Here is a 23842-nt window from a genome sequence, read left to right on the forward strand (position 1 = left end):
GTGCCTGAAAATAAAGGCTAAGTATGTACAGGATTTTGAAAAGTGGAAGAAAAAAAACCCAATATGTTGAGAGGCAAGAACAATAGCATCTAGTTCTGTGTTCCACGTCTTTTATTGAACTCTCAAGCTCTTTAGTTGTTAACTCATTTTTAGCATGTTCCAAGTGATCCAGACCTTATAAGACTCTTCATATTTTAAGTCAAGTTATTGACGGTGTCTTATTTTATCATTATACGTTTTCTCTCTCTATTCATTTGACAGACCTATAAAAGTCAGTATTTTAAATCATTTCATTTTTGGCTGCTGTTTCTTTTGCTAATGACAGTACTCTTCTAAGCAAATACTGGGGTATAGAAAAATAAAACTGTAACTATAGACTATTTAGAAAACAGACTGAGATCACTGTACATCTGTACTTCTTATGTCATGTGGCCAGAACAGTAGTCCGAGGAAAATTCGTAGCCACAGATATTTTCACATTAACTGAGAAAGATTAAAAATAAATAAGCCTACTAGCCAACTCAAGAGTTATAAAAAGAACAAGAAAACCAGTATGACAGAAAGAGTAAAGACTTAATAAATGTAAAGATGGATGAATCAGAAAGCAGAAAGAAAGGAATTAAAAATTAAATGCATGATGTTGTTGTTTGATTAAACAACAAAAAAATAGGTAAATTTCTGGAAAGAATAAAGGGGAAATGAGAAAAAAAATTAACATATAACTAGAAAATATAAAGGGAATGTAACAGTGAATGGAGTATTTTATGGGAAATATTGTATAAAGTCCATGAGAAAACTGGAACATCTTAATGAAATGAATGCTTTTCTTGGATACTGTAAACAGCGAAAAGGGACTCAGAAAGAAATACGAAACCTGAAATTACTGACAGTATAAGAAAATTTTAAAAGAACTCTTCCTCCGAAATATGTATGGTCCAGAATCTTCAACTCTGAATATTTTATTTCTTCTACATTTTCAAGTATTTGTAAACATAGGCAATGTTAGAAATCTTTCTGTACCATTTTCAACATGGTAATACGAGGACTGGAGAAAAGAATCAGCGGTTGAAAAGGAACCTAAATTTTCTTCTACAAAAATGGATTTAAAAACCTAAAGAAAGAAAAACACAGCACCTAAGTCCAGAAGCATGTTAGAAATCGTCAAACTGAGCTTATCTAAGGGTTGGATCAGTGTAAAGAAATTTTAAACTATAATGTACCAAGTGGTAAAAATTCTCGGATCATATTAATAGATACTGAAAAGGCAGGTGATACAATTCAATATAGGTTATTGAATACAATTCAATAAAGGGAATTTTCAGTAAACTAGGAATAAAATAAATTTGATATATCTCATGATCTATCAATTTTAAAGTGACTCACCAGGGAATTCCCTGGCCATCCAGTGGTTAGGGCTCCACGCTTTCATTGCCGAGGGCACGGTTCGATCCCTGGTGGGGCAAGTAAGATTCCGCAAGCCAGACAGCCCGGTATGCGTGGATGCATGCATGCATAAATAAATAAATGAATGAATGAAAATAAAGCAACTCACCAGAAAGGGAGCAGCTATCCCTTCAGGGTGAGGAAGAAGACAAGAGCCCATGTGATTGCCACCGTGATGTTTCCCTGTTCCCATAGGGCCACTACAGTGAGACAAAACAACAATAACATCACACGAGAACACACAAGAAGATCCAAGGCTACGGAAGGTGTGTTTCAACTATTAAAATAGATTCACATTGGTCGTCCATGCGGGTAGTAGTATGGGTATTTTGTACTTTTCTCGTTTTGCCTCTCTGTATTTTCTGTACAGAACTTCTATTCTTTTTTCTATTGTTTTTAAAAATGAGACAGCAAACATTGAGAAATCATAATTCAGAAGAGAAGAGATTTTCTTCTCTTTTCAAATGAGTGGCTTACACTGACAAAAACTCAGCATTTTACTGTCTTCAAGCCTCGTCACATAAGTGACTAAGTAAAAGCAGAAGAGAGACATTTGATATATTTATGAAGTTTTAAGGCGAAAAGAAGGCTGAATCAGATTTCTGTCTCGCTAACACAGCTTTGTTCCTTGATGCAAATAATCAGCTTTGTTACGTCTCTGTCTATTCCCTCCCCGCCCCCAGGATGCCTTTATCTAGTATAACATTTCCTAAGATAACTTCATCTAGTCTGACTTTATTTTCAGGGGTCAGTTATGCGGGCCCTTATAGGAAATTTCCATTTCATCTAATAGTGAAATTTCTGGAATGACTACTAAGCTAACTTTTGGCCAATTCTCTCTCTAGTACAACTTTTCCTGACTCTGTGCCCTGGCAACCAAGGTGAAGGAGATGAGGAAAATCTCCTTAAGTGGAGTTAGCCAACAGCAGTGGGTCATCTATGATAAGCTATCACCCTAACCAGGAAGGGGAAATGAGAAGTGTAGCTGTTGGTATTTTTCTTGTTGCTGCTTTAAAAATCCAGATTGTCCGTTTAACAGCAGGGTCACCCGATCTACTTTTTCCATTCATGGTTTTCAAGCAATGAGGTGGAATGTGGGGACTGAACACATGGAGAGGCGGCGTGGTAGAGAGGAAAGTCCTGACACTGACCTGCTGGGGGGCTTGATCAGCACCTGTAGAATGCCCACTAGGGGAAAGATTCTTCTCCACTCACTGCCGTAGTCCTCAGAGCATCTCTGAGGTTTCTTTACAATTTCAGTTTTGATCAGTGATGACCCTGAGACACAGTCGGGTTCAGTGTGGTGGAGATACGGTTCAAGTGTAAGTCATCCAGGCTGGTAAAGTGACACCCATTCCACTCCCTGTTGCCAGCAATGCCTTAAATACTGGATCCTCGGTTTCCTCATATGTAAGATGATTATACCACAGCAACTGTGGGCTGCTGTTTTGAGGATTAGAGAAATAATTCAGCAAAGCTAGTTCATGGTCGGTAGCTCCTAATTACTGTTGTGTAGCTGCACTGAGCAATGTAGTTGCTTAGCCACATGTTTCTACTTAAATTAACTTAATAAAAGTTCATTTTCTCAGCAGCACTAGCCCCATTTCAAGTGCTCAACAGCCACCTACGCCTAGTGGCGTCGGTATTGTATACATAGTTTATAGTGCAGATCTAGAACATTTCCATCATCACAGAATGTTCCATTGGATCGCACCACACCATTAACTTTTGATTTTACACAACTGCCAGAGCTTAGCGCTGAGCAAAACCATTCTCTTTGAGTTGGAAACTCTCCTGAATGTTTACCTGTGGAGGTGAGAGTCTAATGAGGCCAGTCTTGGAAGGGTGTCCTTTGTTCACCAGAGATAGAAAGGAGTGATGTTTGTTTCCTAAATTAAGAGAGTCTATCTATACGCCAGAGATATTTCAGCCCTGAAAAGATGGGAAGTTCATGCCACGGTAAACCTCCAGAAAGGACTAATGCTTTCCACCGTGCATGTAACCAGACAACAACAGAAGAAAGGTGGGGGGAGGATTCCGACTTTTGGGTCAGCAGAGAAAACATTCTTTAGAGGTAGAATTTGGAAAGGACAGCTAATCTGTTTTCCAAACAGATTTTCGTAAATAACTGACAGGAGATGGGCTGCTTCTCTCAAAAGTATTAACCCAGATGATGGGGGTTAATCATTAAACCTTTTAGTTGGTGGCTTGCTTGTTTGTCTGATATTCTAATCCGGGTCACAGAGTGGCTAAGGCAGCTTTAAGCGAAGGGTGGATTTTTTTTCCCTCCGTTTGTCTTGTGTTTTCCAGTTTGAAAGAATGTTGCGGCTGCTCTTTTTTCTAGTGAGTGCTATTCATGCCGAACTCTGTCAGCCAGGTACGTAAGCCTTGACACTTCAAAATAGATGAACAGTTTTCTAAATGATTGACAAGTCTCTGCCTGAAAGACTTCTTTATTTTTCTAAATCTGCCGTCGTGTCATGGCTTGAAAGTTGAGCCTGTGAATGTTTTATGAGTTTGAAATTAAAATTTCAGCCATTTAAGATGATTGAAGTTAAACTTCCGGAAGTATCTGGGGCAGTTTACTTGCAATTCTGTTGATTCGAGTTGCATTAAATATTAGCATCTATCAGGTTCCATTTTGGCAGATTTTATCATCATATAGTTCTCTCTCTCTTTTCTCTCCCTGACAGATGCAAAAAATGCTTTTAAAGTGAGACTTAGTCTCAGAACAGCTCTGGGAGATAAAGCAGTAAGTGAAGAAACTTGTATGTTCCTTTAAAATTTTGTTTGCTGATAACACTGCTTTCTCTTCATAGTTATCTTAAACTTGTATAGATTGCTTCTAAAGACCTGAAATCTGATATTTTCTTAAAGCAAAAAAGATTGTAGTGAAATAGAAATTGTTAGTAAAGTGATTTTGCCTGAAGTATTTAATCTGCAGTGTGTGCTGGAAAATATGTGAAGTTCTGTGCTGCCCCAAACAATTTTGCAAGCCTGCACGTTTCAGCCTAGCAGAGTGGAGCAGAGGGGCCTGAGTCAGGCTCTCAGGTGTGGGCTGGGCTCTGCTCCTCACCATTGTGGTCATTTGAACTTTGTCAGTGACTTTTCTCATCATTGAAAGGAGGGCACGTTTCACCAGCATGAGATCTTTCATAGCACAAAATGTTGCAATTCTCAGGTGAGGTTTCTTCAATTCTTCTCAGATATCAAAGTAATAGCATGAAATATATGCTTATGAAATTAAAGTTAAAAAAATACTCATGGGGCTCCGGTAGCTATAGGAACAGTAAAGACTGTTGAAATAATAAGATGGAGTTATGTCATTCTAGTTTCGGTTTTCGGGCATGGTCTGTGACCATTTTCCCGAATAGAAGGTGATAGTAAGACGCCTCAGGCTAGAGATGATAAAAGAGTGCTAAAGATACTTGGAAGTATTCAGTTGGCAGGGCAATCCACCGTTTTGTTTGCTCGCTCCGTGAGTAATAATCATTCTAACCGGCAGCATTCCTTGAGAACTTAGTTTACTTTTCAAGCTGGGACCCTCTTAATCACTTTGCTCACATCAGCTCATTTAGCCCTCACAACAACCCTTTGAGGAAGGTGGCATGGGTATTCCCATTCTCATGAGGTGGATGAGAAAACTGAGGCGCAGAGACATTACGTGGCCTACTCAAGATGTCAAGTCAGCAAGGGGCAGGGGTCGGGTTTGAACCCAGGCAGTCTGACTGCAGAATCCACCATCTCTGCCAGTGCGTAGGGTTGCTTATCCCAGGATCCTCTGAGGGCAGGCCCCGTGCTGGGTGCTGGGGATGCAGTGCAGCTAAAACCAGGCTTATCCTTGCCCTTGGGGAGCTTATAGTAGTGGAATTGGTTGCATATTAATGAACCAAATGCAAGTGTGTAATCTTGACAAGCATTACAGGGAGGAGAAGTACGTAGGGGCTTTGTTCTCACGAGGGGCCGCAGGAACTGGCATTTGTGTGAGGTCTAAAGCAGGAGTAAAAGTGAACCAGGGGATGAAAGGAAAGAGGGTGGAGGGACCAGCACATGCAAAGGCTTATTATAGGAAAGAACTTGGGGAGAGTGAAGGGTGGAAGGAGGGCAAGGTGCCTGGAAGTGGAGCAGTGGGGAGGACTCTGGTGCCTGATGAGCTTCGGGCGGAAGGAAGGGTCAGGCCAAAGAATGTGTGGGCTGTGTTGAGGAGTTCTGATGTTTTTATATATATATATATATTTTTTAAATTAATGTATCTATCTATTTATTTATTTTTGGCTGCATTGGGTCTTCATTGCTGTGCACGGGCTTTTCTCTAGTTGCAGTGAGCGGGGGCTGCTCTCTGTTGCTGCACACGGGCTTCTCGTTGCGGTGGCTTCTCGTTGCAGAACACGGGCTCTAGGCATGCTGGCTTCCGTAGTTGTGGCACGCGGGCTCTAGAACGTAGGCTCAGTAGTTGTGGCATGCGGGCTCAGTAGTTGCGGCTCATGGGCTCTAGAGCGCAGACTCAGTAGTTGTGGCAAACGGGCTTAGTTGTTCCACGGCCTGTGGGGTCTTCCCGGACCAGGGCTCGAACCCATGTCCCCTGCATTGCCAGGCGGACTGCTAACCACTGCACCATCAGGGAAGTCCTTGATATTATCTTTAAAGTGACGAGGAGTTTCGTGGAAGGGGCATCATGACAGAATTTGTGTTTACAAGACACTTTGGCCACAGTGTGGAAGACAGAGTCCAGGCGCCTGGAGTAGAGAGGAGGAGCCAGTTGGGAGGCAGGTGGAGTAGTGCAGGTGGGAGATGATGGCTAGTTGGAGTATGATGTGTTGGTGGAGAGAGGGGGCAGTGAAGTGATTTCAGAGCCACCGGGATGGGATGACAAGGAAGAGAGGACAATGGGTCAAGGATAAGCTTTTGTTTCTAATTATGCAACTGGATGCATGATGGCCCATTTATGAGTCAGGGAACCAAGAACCAACAAGAAAACCATGGCTATAATTTTGGACTTACTGAGTTTGAGGTATTATTGACAAACAGGCAAGGACAGAGCTGGCTTGAGATACACATTCCTGCGTCACCTGCACTGAGGTGGTAATGACAGTGCTGAGGGAGAAAGCGGAGGGTGGCAAGAGGATAGGGGCTAGCCTTGAGCTTAGCGATTCTCGAAAGCTTAAGGCCCTTGTAGAGGAGGGTGAACCTGCAAAGGAGGCAGAGGGGCAGGAGGACAACCAGGACGATGCTGTATCACGAAAGGGAAGAGAGTGCTTTCGGATGAAGGGACTGTTCAAGAGCATCAAATGTGCTGTTGAGAGGCCAAGCGAGGCGTGACTGAAAACCGCTCATTGGGTCATCGGTAACGTGAGAGAGCCGCTTTGTGGAGTGGAGGGATTGGAAGGCAGATGGTGGAGGAGATTAAGAGTAAGTGGGCAGTGGGGCTTCCCTGGTGGCGCAGTGGTTAAGAATCTGCCTGCCGATGCAGGGCACACTGGTTTAAGCCCTGGTCCGGGAAGATCCCACATGCTGCGGAGCAGCTAAGCCCGTGTGCCACAACTACTGAGCCTGCGCTCTAGAGCCCGTGAGCCACAACTACTGAAGCCCATGTGCCACAACTACTGAGCCCGCGTGCCTAGAGCCCGTGCTCCACAACAAGAGAAGCCACCGCAATGAGAGGCCCGCTCACCGCAACGAAGAGTAGCCCCTGCTCGCCGCAACTAGAGAAAAGCCCACGCACAACAACGAAGACCCAACACAGCCACAAATAAATAAAATAAATAAATTTATATTAAAAGAAAAGAGTAAGTGGGCAGTGACCGTGTAAAGACAGAAGGATGGACAACTCCTTTGGGAATTTTGGCTCTGAAGGGCAGGAGAGAGACAGCAATGGGTAGAAGAAGGAGGACTGAATAAAGTGATTTCGTTTTGCTGTTGTTTTAATCAGAAAGAGTTGCGCATGGTTCAGAGTCAATGGACAGCCTCCAGTCAGCACTGAATGCACAGAAGAGAGGGGAAAACTGTATTGTTTAGATCCTGGGAAGGGCAGAATGGAAGCGTTCCTAATAGAGGTGGACAGAACAGCCGTTGACAGGAGGAGAAACACCGCATCTGGCCCTTTGGGGGAGGATGTGGATAAGACATGTGCCTATGGGGGAAGTTTTGTACTTGGTGTCAGGAGGGCGGGGGAGTGTAAGTGGATAACTCGAGATGTATCAGTAACTTATAAAACAAGAGCGCCTAGTGAGAGTGAGGTTTGAGGGAAGCACTGAGATTTGGGGAGGCCTGAAGGAGCTTTGAAATAGTCATTGTGAACCACGAGAGAGAGAAAACTGACGGAGAATCCTAAGGGGATCCCGGGCAATCTGGGAGTAGGTCATCGTGAGTTTAGAGTTAAGCCACAGAACCTGTTTTGTGATTTTCTCCAGTTACACTTGATTACCACCTAAAATGTGGGGTCAGCCACTTCAGTTTGCTAGGGCTGCTGAAACACAGTACCACAGATTGAGTGGCTTAAACGACAGAAATTTGTTTTCTCTCGTTCTGGAGGCTGGAAGTCCAAGATCAAGGTGTCAGCGGGGTCGGTTCCTTCTGAGTTCTGTGAGGGAGGGATGTGTTCCAGGCCTCTCCCCTTGGCTTCTAGATGGCTGTGTTCTCCCTGTGTCTACACGTCTTCCCTCTGTATGTGTCTGTGACAAATTTCCTGTTCTTTCAAGGACACCCGTCATATTGGATTAGGGCCCACCCTAGTGATCTGATTGTAACCTGATCACCTCTGTAAAGACACTATCTCCATATATATTGGTTCCATTCTGAGGTACTGGGGGGTTAGGAATTTAACATATGAATTTCTTTGTAGGGGGGTACAATTCAGCCCATAATACACACATACACTCAAGTTTTCAGCTAAGAATATAAAAAGTAAAATTGTACCGGAGTTAATAAAGGGAAGGAAGCTGAGAAGGGGAGTCAGTTTATGAGGGAAAGGTGAAAGGGAAGAAGGGAATCAACTGTTTATGTCCGGGATGAGATGTGCAGATTACCTGTTTGTTGACTGGCTACTAGTACTGCAGATTTGGAAGAAGATAATGCAATGGGAAACACACCACACTTACAGTGATAGAATAGCTGGGAAACTCTATCCTGAACGTTATGGTGACATGATTTATCATGGTCTCCAGTCTTTATTGTATGAGGAAGATGAGAGAGAGACGCAGACAGACAGACACACACACAGACACCAACACCAGTGTGGCCACAGTTAGAACCCAGTGGACCAATTTTTACCCCATGCCTCTTCACTTGACCTTCGGTTTTACTTCTCTTTCAGTACGCCTGGGATACAAATGAAGACTATCTCTTCAAAGCGATGGTGGCTTTCTCCGTGAGAAGAGTTCCCAACAGAGAAGCAACTGAGTAAGTAAGCAATGAAAAGTCTAAATTGATTGTTTGCAAGTATTATTTGAGACAGGACATTAATTAAAAACTCAATCTTGAAAATAAGGTATACATCTAATTTTTAAGGGACCCACGTTTTAATTCAGCATTAAAAAGAACCTTTATAATCTAGCTCAGCTTATAGTTCATATCATGTTCTAACAATGCTCTTCATTCAATAGGCACTATGAAGATAAATATAAAACTTTGTAGTTACATGTCATAAGCTATGTACATTTCTCTCTCTCTCTCTCTCTCTCTATATATATATATATAATATTACAAGTTGAAGTCATATAAGTTGAAGATTAAGATGCTGACAAGGTAGGTTTCATTCTGAGGCCTCTTCTTTCAGCTTGTAGGCAACACCAAATCTTTGTAGGCTCACATGACCTCTTCTTTGTTGAGCGGGAAGTGGCAGCGGGGAGAGTGAGCATTCTGGTGCCTTTTTGGATGAGGGCGCTAATCCTCTCTATCAGGGCTCCACCATATGACCTCATTTAACTGTAATTATCTCCTTATAGGCCCTATCTGCAAATATTAATACATTCACATTAGGGGTTAGGACTTGAACATATGAACTTGGTGGGGGCAAGGGGATAAGTGCATAGCACTCATTTTGAAAATAACTTACATATGTATAGGTTCATCGCACCGTTGGTCTCTATCGTAGCACCTTGTTTATTTTCTTCAAAGCCTTAGTACAACTTTTAATAGTTTTACATTTGAATCTGTTCTTCCGAAGGATTCTTCCCTATTTGTGGTGTTTCCTTCCATCTCCATTTGTGATTAGGGTAACACTCCTGGTTTCTCTCTACTCCCTTACTTCACTCTTCCTTTGAGAGGTGAAATGACTGATTTGATTGGTGGGCTGGAAGGATAAACTGGGCATGGGTTTGCTTCTCTTGAGGAGCCGGCCTGCCCTCAGCACGCATTTTTCTGCGCTGCCCCCCACACTAAGTACAGAATCAGGCCCTGCCTGGGCAAGCTTACACATCCACGCGGCTGTCCGTGCTGTCCAATGTCAGTTGAAAAATTGAAAAGCGCAAACCTAGATTGGGGTCAACAAATTGTTTTCCTGTAAATGCTCAGGCAGCTTGAGTCCCAGCAGTACTGCTCTCAGGCGGCTGAGCGATGAGGGCTGCCTCACGAATCGGGATGTGTTTAAGATGCAGTACAAGTGCTGCCGCCTAATGGTGGCTGCTTCTTTACATGAGCAGGTTTCCTCTATGGGAAAGGGCACCACACAATGCAAGATGAATTGAAAACAACTTCCCAGACAGACTGCCTCTCCCGAGTGTGGTGGGTAATAGAAAGGCACCACTAGCTTGGCAAATGGATCCGATTTTAAATGTGCTTTTCCGAGGTCTTTTGGTGCCAGTGTGAGGCAGAGTGGATTCTAGAGGGTGGGAAGTATGCCTGTTAGGATGGCTTTAGGGATTCAAATCTTGAACATTGGCCGGTTTTTTAAATCGTTTTTTTCCTGTCCTGTCACTGCTTATTTCTATGGATAGTGCAGAAAACTTAGAGCTACTGAGATGCACTGGGTGGAAGATGTAAAGAGTAACTCACTAAAGATAGTCAAATAATGCACAGAGTAATGAAGACTCTTCGTCCCACCTTTCACTCAGTCCTAACTACGGTATCTCATATCAAGCGCGATCACCTCCAGTGACACAGGGCTCAGTGTCTCCTCTGCATATTTGGGAACGTACCGCCAGCCTACCCTTGACCCAGTATAAGCTGGATTGACTCTGCCAGAGGGTGTTCTTCCTAAAGCGAGGTCCTGGCCACATCCATGAAGGACTTGCAGGAGAGCTGAACGGGTCCAGTCACCATGACCCCAAGCGGGCAGTGGAAGAGAAGGTCGAGGTTCTGAGAGGCAGAGGGCGAGGCCCTGCAGAGCAGGTGCGGCGTGTCCACGGCCTTCCCCGCAGGACAGGGGCGGGGATGGGTCCCGGTGCGGGTGCACCACGCAGCCCGCTGGGAGCTGACAGCTGGGTCCATGTGATGGGCGCCCACTAGCGCCCAGGCCACACTAGTGGCCCCCTTGCACGTTCCCCTGCCCACCTCAGGTCAGGCAGAGCTGCTAGCAGAGAGAGGAGTCGTCTGCAAGAGGAGAGAGGGGCACATCCCTCCCCAGCTCGCAGACGTTCCCAGGGCCACTTCCAACTGCCACCGGAGTAGCAGCACCTGGAGCGCGAGCCACCGTGATGGTGTCCCCAGCCACTGCCACTGTCCCGTGGGTGGAACAGAAACCGGCGCCTGCCTCTTAGCTGGAGAAGTCTGAAGGCAAAGGCTGGCTTGAGCCTCCATGGCTGGGTGAGAGAGGGCGGCTTTGCCAACAGCCTGCACTGGGACGGCTGCCTGCACTGGGACGGCTGCCCGCCTGGCCCGGGGCCAAGCAGAGGCCTTCGGAGGGAGCTGCACGAGTCGCTGCCTGTGGGGCCCGAGATCCAAGTGCAGGGCAAAGGGAAGGCGGCAGAGTGGGCAGGGAGGGGCGAGATGGAAGCCTTCGGCCCTGGCCAGAGTGCGTCGTCCTTGTCAGGGGAAGGGCAGTGCACAGGTCCCCAGACGGTCTCCTGAGGCCCCCCGGGTGCACTCTGGGTGGAGAACGCTAGGACCTGCCCCGGCAGGGTCCACCAGCGGCCAGAGGGCAGCACAAGGAGCCTGGCTAGGGAAAAAGAAGCTTGCCTTTTTCTCTCCTGTCGGATCCCCGCGCTCTCCCACCTCCCTTTTCCATCCCCTGGTGAGCGGGACTGCGGGGAGGTAAGGGGCGAAGCACAGGAGGGGTAGAGCCAGGAGAGTAAAAGAACAGAGCAGGCCTCTGAGGCCAGCACGACCGGGGGCGAGGGAAGCCCTGTGTTAGGGGCGGGAAGACAGTTCGTCTAGGTTTTGATCAGACCAGACCGGCCTGAGCTCTTTAAGGGCCAGAAGTGACAGGCAAGCTCCATCGCGCCTCCTCGAGATGCTGTCGGGGAGTGAGGGAGAGAAAGGGCTGACAGAGCGCCCAAGGCAGTGGCGTGAGAAGCAGAAGCCTCTTCTTCACGGCGCTCCCCTGAGGCCGCCTGTGCCCTACACTGCTGGATGGGGGGCCAGAGAATTAAGTAACCTCTGTTGGAAGCCTGCTGTGTAGGCTGCTAGGTAGGCCCTGAGATGTAAATGATGGGTAAATCCAGGTCGCACACAGCACAGGCCCACACCCAAGAAGCCGGCCCTGGGAGTCATGGAAGACAGACGAAATGTGACAGAAACAAGACAGTTCCTTTGAAAGCATTACTTACAAATCTTGATATCCAGTGGTTTTCTTGCTCTTCCCTGGATTTTCTTAAAAGTAGAACGGAAGAGGGAAGGACAAGTTTATGTTGTCTGAAAGTAGAAAGTTCTGGTTTCATTGGATCAGATTACTTGAAGGTTTCTTGGGACTTTGATTGAAGATGGTAAACAGGTGTTTTCAAGTTTTTATAATAAGGTTTAGGCCAGGTTTTCTAAAATAGTTTCATAGGAATTTTTAAATGTTGAAAGTATTATCTCAGGAAAATATGATTGAGTTTAAACTTTAGTCTATTTTCCAGGAAAACTGAGAAATCTAGTTGCCTGGTTTACTCCAATATTGGTTGTTTAGAATAATTTATCATTTTTAGCAGGAGACGCAGAAGTCTAACTCAGGCCTAGCGTTCCCTTTCTGAGTAACATGATGTAGGGCACGGACTGGATTTCTTCCTCTGCCTAATTATTCAATGATAAGCCTTGTGATCTAAGAACGAACGACATGCTCTTGTATCCACGGTAAGGGGATTAACGGTCTCGTGCCTGTTAAACAGCAGCCCAGCTCCTGTTTAGTCCTTTGATTTCCAGAAACAAGAGCCCGATTCTTCCCACCCTAGTTGGCCCTGTCTGGCGCCACTGATGAGGAGTGGCAGTGGAGCCAGTTCTGAGACAGTTACCTTCAGACCAGGGCTCCCCACACTTGAGGGATGGGAGTGGACCCTTCTACCCTTTTAGTGATTTGCTGACAGGAGCGACTGTATATGTGTAAATACTACAGCTTTGCGAAGCAGTCGGACAAAATTATTATTCCAGCGAATACAAAGAGTTCCATCAGACCCATCTATATTTACAGATCTTGAAAGTGTAGGTTTGCTGTTTAGCTGTGCTGATGCCATTTCAGTCATTTATTTATTTATTATTTTTATTGAGGTATAATGGACAGATCCCGTTGTATTAGTTGCGGGTATACGGCACAATGATTTGATATTTGTGTGTATTGTGAAATGATCACCTCAGTAAGTCTAGTTAACATCCGTCACCGTGCATCGTGATGTAATCTTTTTTCTTGTGCTGAGAACTTTGTAAGATTTAGGCATTTCAGTTTATTCATTACATCAAAACATACTTTAAAAGACACGTTTAGTTCAGTAAGTGCTGTCGGCTGATTAATGTTTCATTTTGTGCAAATCTTAGAGGACATTCAGTGTGGTCACATTTAGAAGAAAGGGCGTGGAAGAAGTCACGCTGGTTGGACATAATCTATCACTGGAAGGAATCTGCGTCTTTTGGTCGCCAAGTAAATTATCTACCGAAACCCGTAAAATCACTCTTCGTGGTACTCCCTTTAGCACCCACTTTCCTTACATGTACACTTCCTCTTGGCTACCTCTATCTGCACTATATTCAGGAGTCTTCTTACACTAGAGAGTTGTCTGTGTTATGTTGTCTGAATATTTGTGATTGGGGAAACAAAGTTTTAGGGAAGTAATCTCCCTCCTTTCCTTCCTCCCTTTTCTGTTATTGCCGTGCTGGCCCAATTTACTTTCTCAATTACTCTCTCTTGGAGTAATGTAGAAACAGTGAGTAAAAACAGTGGAGCTCATTACTCCGTTCTGTTAGTTCATTCATCCACCTATTCACATCACAGTCACTGAGCGCCCACACGGGCCACACTTCAGGAATACAGGGCCGCACAGGGCAGGGTGGACTTGGGCCTTGGCCTCGTGGCCCAGGGCCCAGAGAAGTCTTGTGTTGCAGATGGACAGAGTGTTTGATAGGCTCCCAGGGAACGCTCAGCTGATAAAATTGAAAACGGTGCTCAAAGCTTGGAGACTATGAAGCTCTACTGTGGGTAGAAATTAGAGCCCCTCCTGACAAAGACTGTGGACAAACCACGTGGAATCCAGAAGCCCTGTGCCCTCCCCTCTGTCCTGGGTCTGTTCTCCGACGGAGCATGGAGCCTCGTGGGCAGATCCGGGCATCTCGGGAGTTTTGGCTCCCACTTTGGTTTTAATCTTCTGGTGAGCTCACACTGTGACCTTGATCTTCAAGCGTCTTAATAGCACTAAACTCCTAGACCCGGCACTTATGGGCAGGGTCGTGCAATCTAAATGCCCCTGCAGTAGAACGCTTTTCCTAACCCTCCCTAACCATAGTGGCTAATCCTTGTTAGCTCTCGGTAAACATCTGTGAGTGAATGCTTGACGTCCTGGCTCTTAAACCAGGGTCCCGTCTACTGGGCTGCAGTGGGCACAAGCAGACGGTGTCCCACCCACCATTTCTCCCTCGTGTTGCACCTGAGTCCCCTGGGCGGATACTCCCACGGTGAAGGTGGCGGGAATGGCCACAGTAGAAGGAGCTCCCGGCCGCCTGCATTTTATCTCTTGTTGGACCTCAGTGTCTTACTCTTGAGGTAGCCAGGACATCCGTTAATTTCCCAAAGGGTCATCCAGACAAGGAGGAAGCCCCAGCCCACGGGGGTGTCTCCATCGTCCTCTGCAGCCTCTGCCTTGCAGCTGGCTCCAGAAGCAGGGCTGTGCTTTCCCCTGGCCCTTTCCCCACAAGCTCGCTACTTTGGGAAGTGGGTTTACTCATTACCAGTTCAACTGCCTGGATCGGAACAAAATGTAAACACATCTCTGTAGTTCTGTTTCTGTAGTTGATATTTGTAGAGCAGAAGCTTACTGTTTTGTGTGCTTAAAACCTTTGACTTACTTTTCCTGGCTAAACCATCATGTAGGAGGGATACTTACTGCTCTTCTACTGAGGAAGACCCTAAGCAGTTAACCGTACCCTCACTGACACACGAAGGTCTCAAGCCCTTTCTGGTAACTCACGCAGAGTGCAGTGCCTTGTCTCATGTCTAGCAAATGGCAGGGAGTAAACTTCAGAATAAAAGCTTGATTTATAGAGTTTCAGCCCAGGTTGTTTTGTATGTAACAGTAACTGTCTCCATTGAAAATGTTGAGTTTAATATTTTCAGCCAGCAATTTTAATGTTTTGGACATCTTTATTTCTAAGTAGATAACATATTTTCCTGTTATTTGCTGAGGTGCTGTGTTAAAGCCTGAGTTGCCACCCAGTGGAAACACGGAATGAAGGACTTGAATTCATAGTAAGGGATAGCGGGTTCCATGGTGATGGGGACAGAGGAAGCGCTTGGGCCACAGTGTGTCGATGCAGCTTGTGTGCATCCCTCCTCCTGCCTTGGTTTCTTCACAGCACATCTCCCCACCTGTCAGTGTGTGTACATTCATTTAAATGTTTACCTTCTGTCTCTGCCCCCTTAGAAAGCGTGCTCCATGGGAGGGAGAAGGGGCTTTGCTATGTTTACAGCTTATTCTCTGACCCTCTAAAGGGGAAACCTTGAAATTCATGTTTGAACAGTATTTGAAGAGGCTTTAGATGGAAAGAACAATACAGGCAAAGTGTCCAAATGACCATTTACTTGGTTTCCGGCCCCCTGTATTATGCTAGCAATATTACTTTGTATATATATATTTTTTGATTTATATAAACGGCATGTGCTACCCATAATATGCCACTTCCCATCTTTTTCATTTGACAGTGTATTTTTGAGATATACCTGTTTAAAAAAAATGCGTAACTCTAGATTGGTAGTTCCCAACTGGGGGTGATTTTTGTCCTTCAGCGAGTGTTTGGCAGTGGCTGGAGACATGTGTGATTGTTTTTACTGGAGGAGGTCCTGATGATATCGAGTCCACAGAGGCCAGGTTTGCTTCTAAACATCCCGCAACGCACAGGGCATCCACATCATAGAATTATCTGGCCCAGACCGAACAGTGCAGAAACCCTGGGCTCTTTCTTTCCTTTAATCTGTGGAATAGTAGTCCCTTGATAGCAATACCATATTTACTTTATCCCTTCCCCTGTTGGTGGACATTTAGGTTCTTCCAATGCTCTGCTCTGACAAAGGGGGCTGCGAAGAACATCCTCACCAGTGTGTGTGTGTGTGTGTGTGTGTGTGTGTGTGTAAGAGTGTTTCTGGTGGCTGCACTGTGTTCTAGGAAACACTTCCAAATGCCGCTTCAGAAGGGCTGGACCTATCAACACCCACAGCACTGCCTGGGATTCCAGTTCTCTGCATCATTTCCAGCATTTGATATTTTTTAACTTTTCAATTTTTGCGAAACTGAAGATGATAAATGAGTAGCTCATTTTAAAATACCGCATTGTCTGATTGTTAATAAGGCCCAAAACATGAGTCATTCGCACCCCACAGCATTCTGCAAAGTGGGGGATATTTTTTTGCCAAGCACACACCACTTCATTTTGTTCCTCTCTGTGTCTTTGAAAAAGGCACATTTTGGGAGACCGGGCGTGATGTTTCTGCCAGTAGAGGGCACTGTCCCTCAGTGGCTCTCCACCAGTGTCATTGTGCACCGCGCGCCCCGCCCCTCGCCCCCCAAACATCTGGCAGGGCCTGGAGACGCGTTGTATGTTTACAATATGGATTATCTACTGGCACCTAGAGGACAGAGACCAGGGATTTTCCTAAAACCCTACAATGCAGAGGTCTGCACCCCACAAAGACTTGTCTGGCCCCAACAGAGCCAGGGTGGAGAAACCATCATGTGGATGAAATCCTAATGTTTGAATCTTTGAAAGAAAGACCATGACAATCTCTAGGATAATGAAGCTATTTTAGTATTATTTAAAATAAGAACCACCTTTAAACCGTATGAAGTGGGCAGTAGGGGAGACGCACGCCTTCCTGAGAAGGGTCTTCTCAGGGGCAAAGGCAGCAAGGGTGGGTGGGCAGGAGGGAGTGCAGGCCTGGACGTCAGCGGTGCTTCCTCGGGGCGGGCTCTGCAGGTAGGAGAGGTGGCTCTGGGGCTTGGCAGCTCCTGGCTGGAGTGGAGGGAGCTGGCCTGGCGGTCCGTGCCAGTGACTCAGGCAGGGGTAGGGCAGGGGTCAGCTGGGTAAAAGAAATGTGGGTTTGAGTGTCAGGAGGAGGTGGCTTTGGCTCTCAGGACTCAAGGGGGACGTCAGGCTGCAGGAGGCCCAGGCCCGGGAGCGGTGATCCGCTCCCATCTCTGCAGCGAGGCTCTGTGACTGTGCCCTGGGCCGGTGGTGGGGGTGGCGGTGGGGTTGGGGGTGGGGGTGGGGATGAGGGTGGGGGGGTGGGGGGGTGCGGGTGGGGGGGTGGGGGACGGGCCTCACAGCAGGGTGGGCGTCAGGCAGGGCTGCTGTCAGGCCGGGGCTCAGTGTCCTCTTCTCGGAGGCGGTTGCACCGGGAGCAGATGCTTCTTCTCAGGGGCCTCGGCCTGGGCACAAAGGCAGGGACCACTCCATTCCTCAACACGGGCCGGAAGGCCGACAGCCTGGGCTCGGGGCTGTCAGACCTCAGAGGCCCGTCGAGCCGCCTTTGTCCTTGCTCGCGTCGGCTGAGGGCCCTCAGCGCGGTCTCCTTGGCACAGGGTTCCGGGGACTCCTGGCTGGGCGGACACGTGGACAAGCTGCTTAGGCTTTCAACGGGGGCGGTACGGACGCCCACCAGGCTCTGCGTGTGGCAGGAGAGGCGGGCGTTCCACCGGGACCTCATCGTGAAACCGTTGCCACGGCCGGAAAACCCCAGCCTCGAGAAGGTGCGGAGGGGCGGCCCTCTGGGAAGGCGCCTCCAGGCCTGGAGCACCAAGGACCCGCGGACCGGGTAGTACTTCCAGCTGCGCAGGATGGCGGGGAGCGGCCTGCTGCGGAACGAGAGCCCGCGATCCCGGCGGTGGCGGCGGCGGCGGCGGTGGCACAGGATTTGGCACCCGGCCCGGCCCATCGGGAGGCAGGTGCCGCGGGCGGGCCCGGTCCATGGGAACCGTGGGGCCCGGCGCTTCCGGGCGTGGGCTGGCTGCGTGGCCTTGGCCGTGCCCAGGTACCTGCTCAGGTAGCTGCCCATGCTCGCGGGTCAGTGGGGTCGGACCTTCGACGGGCTTTGGCTTCTGGGCGGCCCCGAAGTCTGTAGACGTCAAGCTTACGACGCTGAGGCGACCATTGGCATCGGGGTGGGGGATGGTTCGCGGGGCGTTGGAACCTCTGGGCACGAGGTCCTGCGCGCGCCAGGCCGGGGCCTCTCGGACTCACTCGGGGCCTCTCGGACTCACTCGGGCCCTCTCGGACTCACTCGGGGCCTCGCGGACTCACTCGGGGCCTCTCGGACTCACTCGGGGCCTCGCGGAGCCACTCGGGGCGTCGCGGGGCGCCCCTGTGTTCTGAGCATAGGGGATCCTTCAGCTCCCACTGCTGGCCCAGGCGCTTGGCTCTGGGTGGCGGGGGAGCCCTCCACTTTTTGCCCTTGACATTTAAAGGGAGGAAATATAATAATTTGTACCAGGTCCTGAAAATTACAGAAAATTGACTGAGGGGCACTCTCTTTCATTATTGTAAAAATGAACAAAATGCACTTGAATGAATGCTCCTTTAAGGAAAAAGAGCGAATTTACTTGTATTTTTACAGAGGCTGTGTGTTTCTTCTAGAATGGTTGCTAATGTCAGTTTTTGCAATTTTGCTTATAAGGATATGGTGAAAGCCATTCAGGATTTATGTTTTAGCTCCGACAACGTTGGTTTGTTTTGGGTTCTTCTCTTATTTTTCTACGTTCATACATTTCATACATTCATATATAGACTGTCTAACTGAACACTATTGCCATTTCTTTCTTGTCACTTCTACTGGTGATCCAGGTATACAGACTAGAGTGAGGCCCATTTCCAACTTATAGTTGGGAGCAGGTACCCGCAAAAACAGTGTCCAAAGCCTGCTGGTAAATGTTACAGCACTTCAGTCTGGAGGTCTGTTGTTGGGCCAACCCCTGTTACTGGAGTAGGAGAGGGGTGGAAACAGTGGCCAACAGAGGAAGCAAGTCCTCGATCAACAGATTTGTCTGGTTCTGAGAGGTGGAAGGCTGAATGAAGAGGACACTGAGAAGATCCTGATGAGGAAACACAAAAGCATTTTGTGTCAGAGAGAGAGGCCAAGAGTTGAAGAAACAGGGATGCTGTCAGCTAACAGGTGACGAAGAATGAGATACCTAATGCCCTCTACTGAGCCATTCCCTTTGTTTCTTTTTTGGTAGATTCCTTGTTTTAGGAATGATCCCCAAGTCTATGATTTTGAAATAAAGGAAATTTCCTATATTATTTTCTTCTTAGTAGGACATTTCTTCACCTCTTAAGATGGTAATAACACCAGAGTGGAATGTCTAATGCAATTTGGTATTATTCACGCATAATGTACTTTTTTTCTTCTCATCATCTGCAGAATTTCCCACGTCCTACTTTGCAGTGTAACCCAGTGGGTGTCATTCTGGTTTGTGGTTACCAGTCCTTCAAGGAATCACACCCTTCCTGCTGTTGAGGTACAGCCAGCCATAAGGTAATCACCGCTAAATACGCCTTCCACTGGTGAATCAAGTTATTGATTAATTCAGCTGTTTTCATAGATTTTGAAGACTTCTCTCTCTGGTTCCAAGTGATTTATTTATTAAGATGCCAAAGGTTTCATTTTGTGTTCTTGGAATAGAGATTAGTATAGATCAGTGGTTCTCATCCAGGCGCAGTTTTGCCTCCAGGAAACATTAGGCAATGTCTGGAGACGTTGTTGTACAGTGCTGGTGATGGAGTAGGCAGAAGTTAGGGACGCCAGTTAACATCCTCCTGTGCTCAGGATAGCACTTCACAACAAAGAACTATTCAACCCCAAATATCCATTGTGCTGTGGCTGAGAAGCCCTGGTTTATACATTAGCTAAGAAGGTTTAGTACTGTCTTCTTTTGGCGAGAAGACCTTATACGGCACTATTGTGTGATGGTTCATCATGTGCCTTCTCGAGCCCAAATGCTTATGTGTTTTTTGGGTTTTGTTTTAGGGGAGTATAGTTGCTTTACAATGTTGTGTTAGTTTCTGCTGTACAGCAAAGTGAAAGTCTTTACCTTTAAAAGATAATTTTTTGAAAAAAAGGTAAAAGCATGACTTTCATACAAATTAAAAATGAATGCTATCAAAGATTTTATTATCTTATTAGTTAATGAGGGAACTAGTAAGATGTTAAAACCAGTTTAAAGGAGACTTCAAGGCAGCATGCAAATGCAGGAATTGAAGAATGGTCATGTTTATTTATTAAAAGATACACCAGTCTATCCATTGACAGTGCTCCACCAGACACAATTCACCTTGATTTTCTGTGGACAAGAATCATTTACATTGTATCAGTTTTCTCCAACTTACACATATGCAAAATAACTCAAAAACAATAAAAGGTGGAAACTGTCCAGAAAGGTAGATTTGCAGGACTCTCAGTCATATTTTTTGCCCATTTGAAGTTTTACCCATTTTTTCCTGACAGTTCCCCATCTCCTCTCCTTGGGATTATAACAAACTTTCAGAAGTGAAATGTATTCTTTTCTGCCCAGAAGCAGAGGAAGCAGTTTGTTTTTATTTCAATTAATATGCACTTTATGTGTGTCAAAACATCATATCCCACACATGATTGGTGTTGGGCAAAGGTGTATTGGAAGAATGAGTTCACAAATTAAACTATTTCCTGAAAAAGAATGAAACAAAGTTCACTCTTCTTACAAAGGATTTATTTACAAGTTACTGAAAAGCATATTTTTTCTCGTTACCAAAGAGAAATAGCTAGTGAAAGAACTCATCTGCTCTTTGTAAAATATCAGTGTTTAAGATAATGAGTGTATAATCAAATGCCAAATGTTTTTGTGTGAATAATCATCTGTTTCCCTTGCTGAAGCAAAGGCATTGAGGCTCTATACCCATGGGGAATGATTTAACAAGAGTTTCTTTGTTTTGTTTTTTTAATAAATAAATAAATTTATTTTGGCTGCGTTGGGTCTTCGTTGCTGTGCGCAGGCTTTCTCTAGTTGCGGCGAACGGGGGCTGCTCTTCGTTGCGGTACGCGGGCTTCTCATTGCGGTGGCTTCTCTTGTTGGGGAGCACGGGCTGTAGGCGCACAGGCTTCAGTAGTTGTGGCTCGCGGGCTGTAGAGCGCAGGCTCAGTAGCTGTGGCACACGGACTTAGTTGCTCCGCGACATGTGGGATCTTCCCAGACCAGGGCTTGAACCCGTGTCCCCTGCATTGGCAGGCAGATTCTTAACCACTGTGCCACCAGGGAAGCCCTAACAAGGTTTGAGCTAAATTGTTTCTGTGCTTTTGCCAGTAAGAATACTGCTAAGAGCCACTACTTAGGGAGTAAGAATTAGGAATATTGTATTTCATGAGAAAAGGGATTTTTATTCAAGCCCTGTGATGAGGGAGGGCTACAAGGAAAATGAAGGCACTGTGGTTAAAGCAGGCTTCAGTTAATGTGAGGAGGAGGAGTGTTTACGGTGAAGGTCGAAAATCTAGATGAATATGTTTACAACACAATGTCTGTTTCAAAGGCCCTAGTAGGAAGGGCTATTGAGGGGGTGAGAATGGCCAATAGAATGGGAATTTATGTCCGGGAATGGATAGGGCTCATCAGGATTGTATGAAAATAAAGGAAACAGTACCAAGAGGGAAGGATAGAGTGAAAACAAAGGAGATGGTACCTAGAAGGCAGGTAGTAGGAATTTCAAGGCTGAAGAGCCTATGTGGTTGGGCAAAATAATGCTAGTTCCGCCTAATGCTTGCATAATATTTTCTGGTTCACAAGGCATGTTCTGATGCATCTGTGGCATTTAGTATCAGCACCAATCATTTGTGAGCTGTTATTATTATCCCTGCTTTATAAATGAGGAAATTGAGGCTCAGGGAGATTAATTGATTTGCTCAGGTCACCTAGAAAAATAAAGAGTGACAACTTGAACGCAGGCATGCCGCCAGCACATGCAGTGATTTTTTTTTTTTTTCCTCCCGGTCTGCTAGAGTATCCACACCTATGGAATTAGGTGAGGGGATGACAGACCAGTTCTAAGATGCCTGCTTTTGATCTGTTTTGAGGGCCTGGCCTTATTCAAGGCCAATCTTGGCTAGAAGATATCCATGGTGATTGACGCCTCTTGGGGATTTCAGTGGTAGGTGGAGATATAGTTTGTACTAAACTAGAACCTCTTATCAGCCTGAGTGCTAACCAACCAGGTAGACAGAATGAGAATGCAGAGCAACTTTTCACTTTACTCTGTTATACCTTGGTAGTGGGGTTCGTTATTTTGTGGGAAGGTTTGTGTTACTGTGTTAGCAAAATTAGGTTACGAAAAAAGAAGACATTCCGTAGTTTGATTAAAATTGCATGGAAATTATCCCCTGCTGCAGATTCCCTGGCTGGGATTCTCCTTCCCATTTATGAATAATCAGGCCTCCCCATAGGATTTCATTTGCTAAAGGAGGTCTTTCCTGATACCCCGGTGCTGGTCTGCAGAGATTCTCCAGCTTTTACTCTCAGGTTCAGGATCAGTAGTCACCAGCCACATGTGGCTCTCAAGCACTTGAAATGTAGTTAGTCCAAGATTAGATATGCTCTAAGTGTAAAGTACACACCAAGTTTCAACGACTTAGCACAAAATAAAATGTGAACCAACTTAAAATTGATATTACATGTTGAAATTATATTTTCTTGGATATAGTGGGCAAAATATATATATATCTTTTTAAGTATTTATTTATTTGGCTGTACTGGGTCTTAGTTGCGGCACAGGGGAGCTTTAGTTGCAGCATGTGGGATCTTTAGTTGCGGCATGTGGGATCCAGTGCCCTGACCAGGGATCGAACCTGGGTCCCCTACATTGGAAGCTCAGAGTCGTAACCACTGGACCACCGGGGAAGTCCCAAAATATATGTTATTAAAATTAATTTTCCCTGTTACTATTTACTTTTTTTTTAAACGCAGCTCCTAGAAAATGTGACATCACACGTAAGGTTCACATTATATTCTGGTTTCAGTGCTGCTCTAGAGGTTGTTGAAGTCAGCTTGCCTAGTGTGAATTCAATAAAGGCCACACAGTATGTCCAAGAAATCTCCTCATCTAATTTGCAAATTCCAGTTAGAAATATAGTTTCAGTCAAATAAGTTTTTGCTACCAACCCCTCCCTAACTGCCACCAACCCCTCCCCCTCCCAAGTGCCACTACCACCAAAAATACAGATTTTCCCTGGGAAAAGTAATGCATTTACCTTCATATTTTTCTAGACTTTTGGACTCCTAAAGCACCATTTACTTTAGTCATATGGAACTACTTGCAGCTGATGCAACAAATCATACTACATACCATGTCTCCAATTCCTATGCTCACTGCACACTTTGGTCTAAAGAACTCCTACTTGTCCCTCAAAGCACAGCTCAAAAGTTGCCTTCTTAGGAAAGCAGCTCTGACATTTTACTATTGTGTACTTACCCCTCTGCTGTGCTCCCACTGTGCCCATATTTACCCCTTGCACTGTGATTGCACTGTGATTGTGGAGGGACTGATGGGCCACTCTTCTAGACTGTAAGCTTCTTGGGTATTTTTATTTCATTTTGTATCTCCAGTACCTAGCACAGGATCTGGTACTTAGTAAATTTCCAGCAAATGTTTGTTGAATTGAATGAAAAAAAAAAAAAAAGATCAAATTGATGGATTTGCAGCTGCTCCTGGCTTCGTGTTCTCTTTTCTCCTGCTGGTTTTGTTTTTTCTTCTCATATTTATCACCCACTTTTTGCATATTATTTTATCTTTTCAGGCTGTTGGTATTTTTGTAAGGCACCTTAAATAGAGTTCT

General features: G+C 45.9%; 1 protein-coding gene across 2 annotated transcripts in view; it reads left to right on the plus strand.

Annotated features, from left to right (window-relative positions):
- The first annotated feature begins 1637 nt into the window (after nucleotides 1-1637).
- Nucleotides 1638-23842, plus strand: part of LOC309978883 (collectrin-like) — a 31948-nt gene continuing 9743 nt past the window's right edge. The window contains exons 1-4 of one of the 2 annotated variants that reach the window (XM_082865545.1): nucleotides 1638-1767; nucleotides 4137-4195; nucleotides 8756-8841; nucleotides 19409-19522. In XM_082865545.1, the coding sequence (XP_082721671.1) occupies nucleotides 1764-1767; nucleotides 4137-4195; nucleotides 8756-8841; nucleotides 19409-19522 (263 nt within the window). In that variant the 5' untranslated portion in view covers nucleotides 1638-1763. Of the gene's footprint in view, nucleotides 1768-3702; nucleotides 3821-4136; nucleotides 4196-8755; nucleotides 8842-19408; nucleotides 19523-23842 lie in introns of those variants that run through there. The other variant, XM_082865544.1, reaches the window with a different exon arrangement.

Source organism: Leucopleurus acutus, assembly GCF_964270905.1.
Source record: "Leucopleurus acutus genome assembly, chromosome: Y".
Classification (NCBI taxonomy): Eukaryota; Metazoa; Chordata; class Mammalia; order Artiodactyla; family Delphinidae; genus Leucopleurus; species Leucopleurus acutus.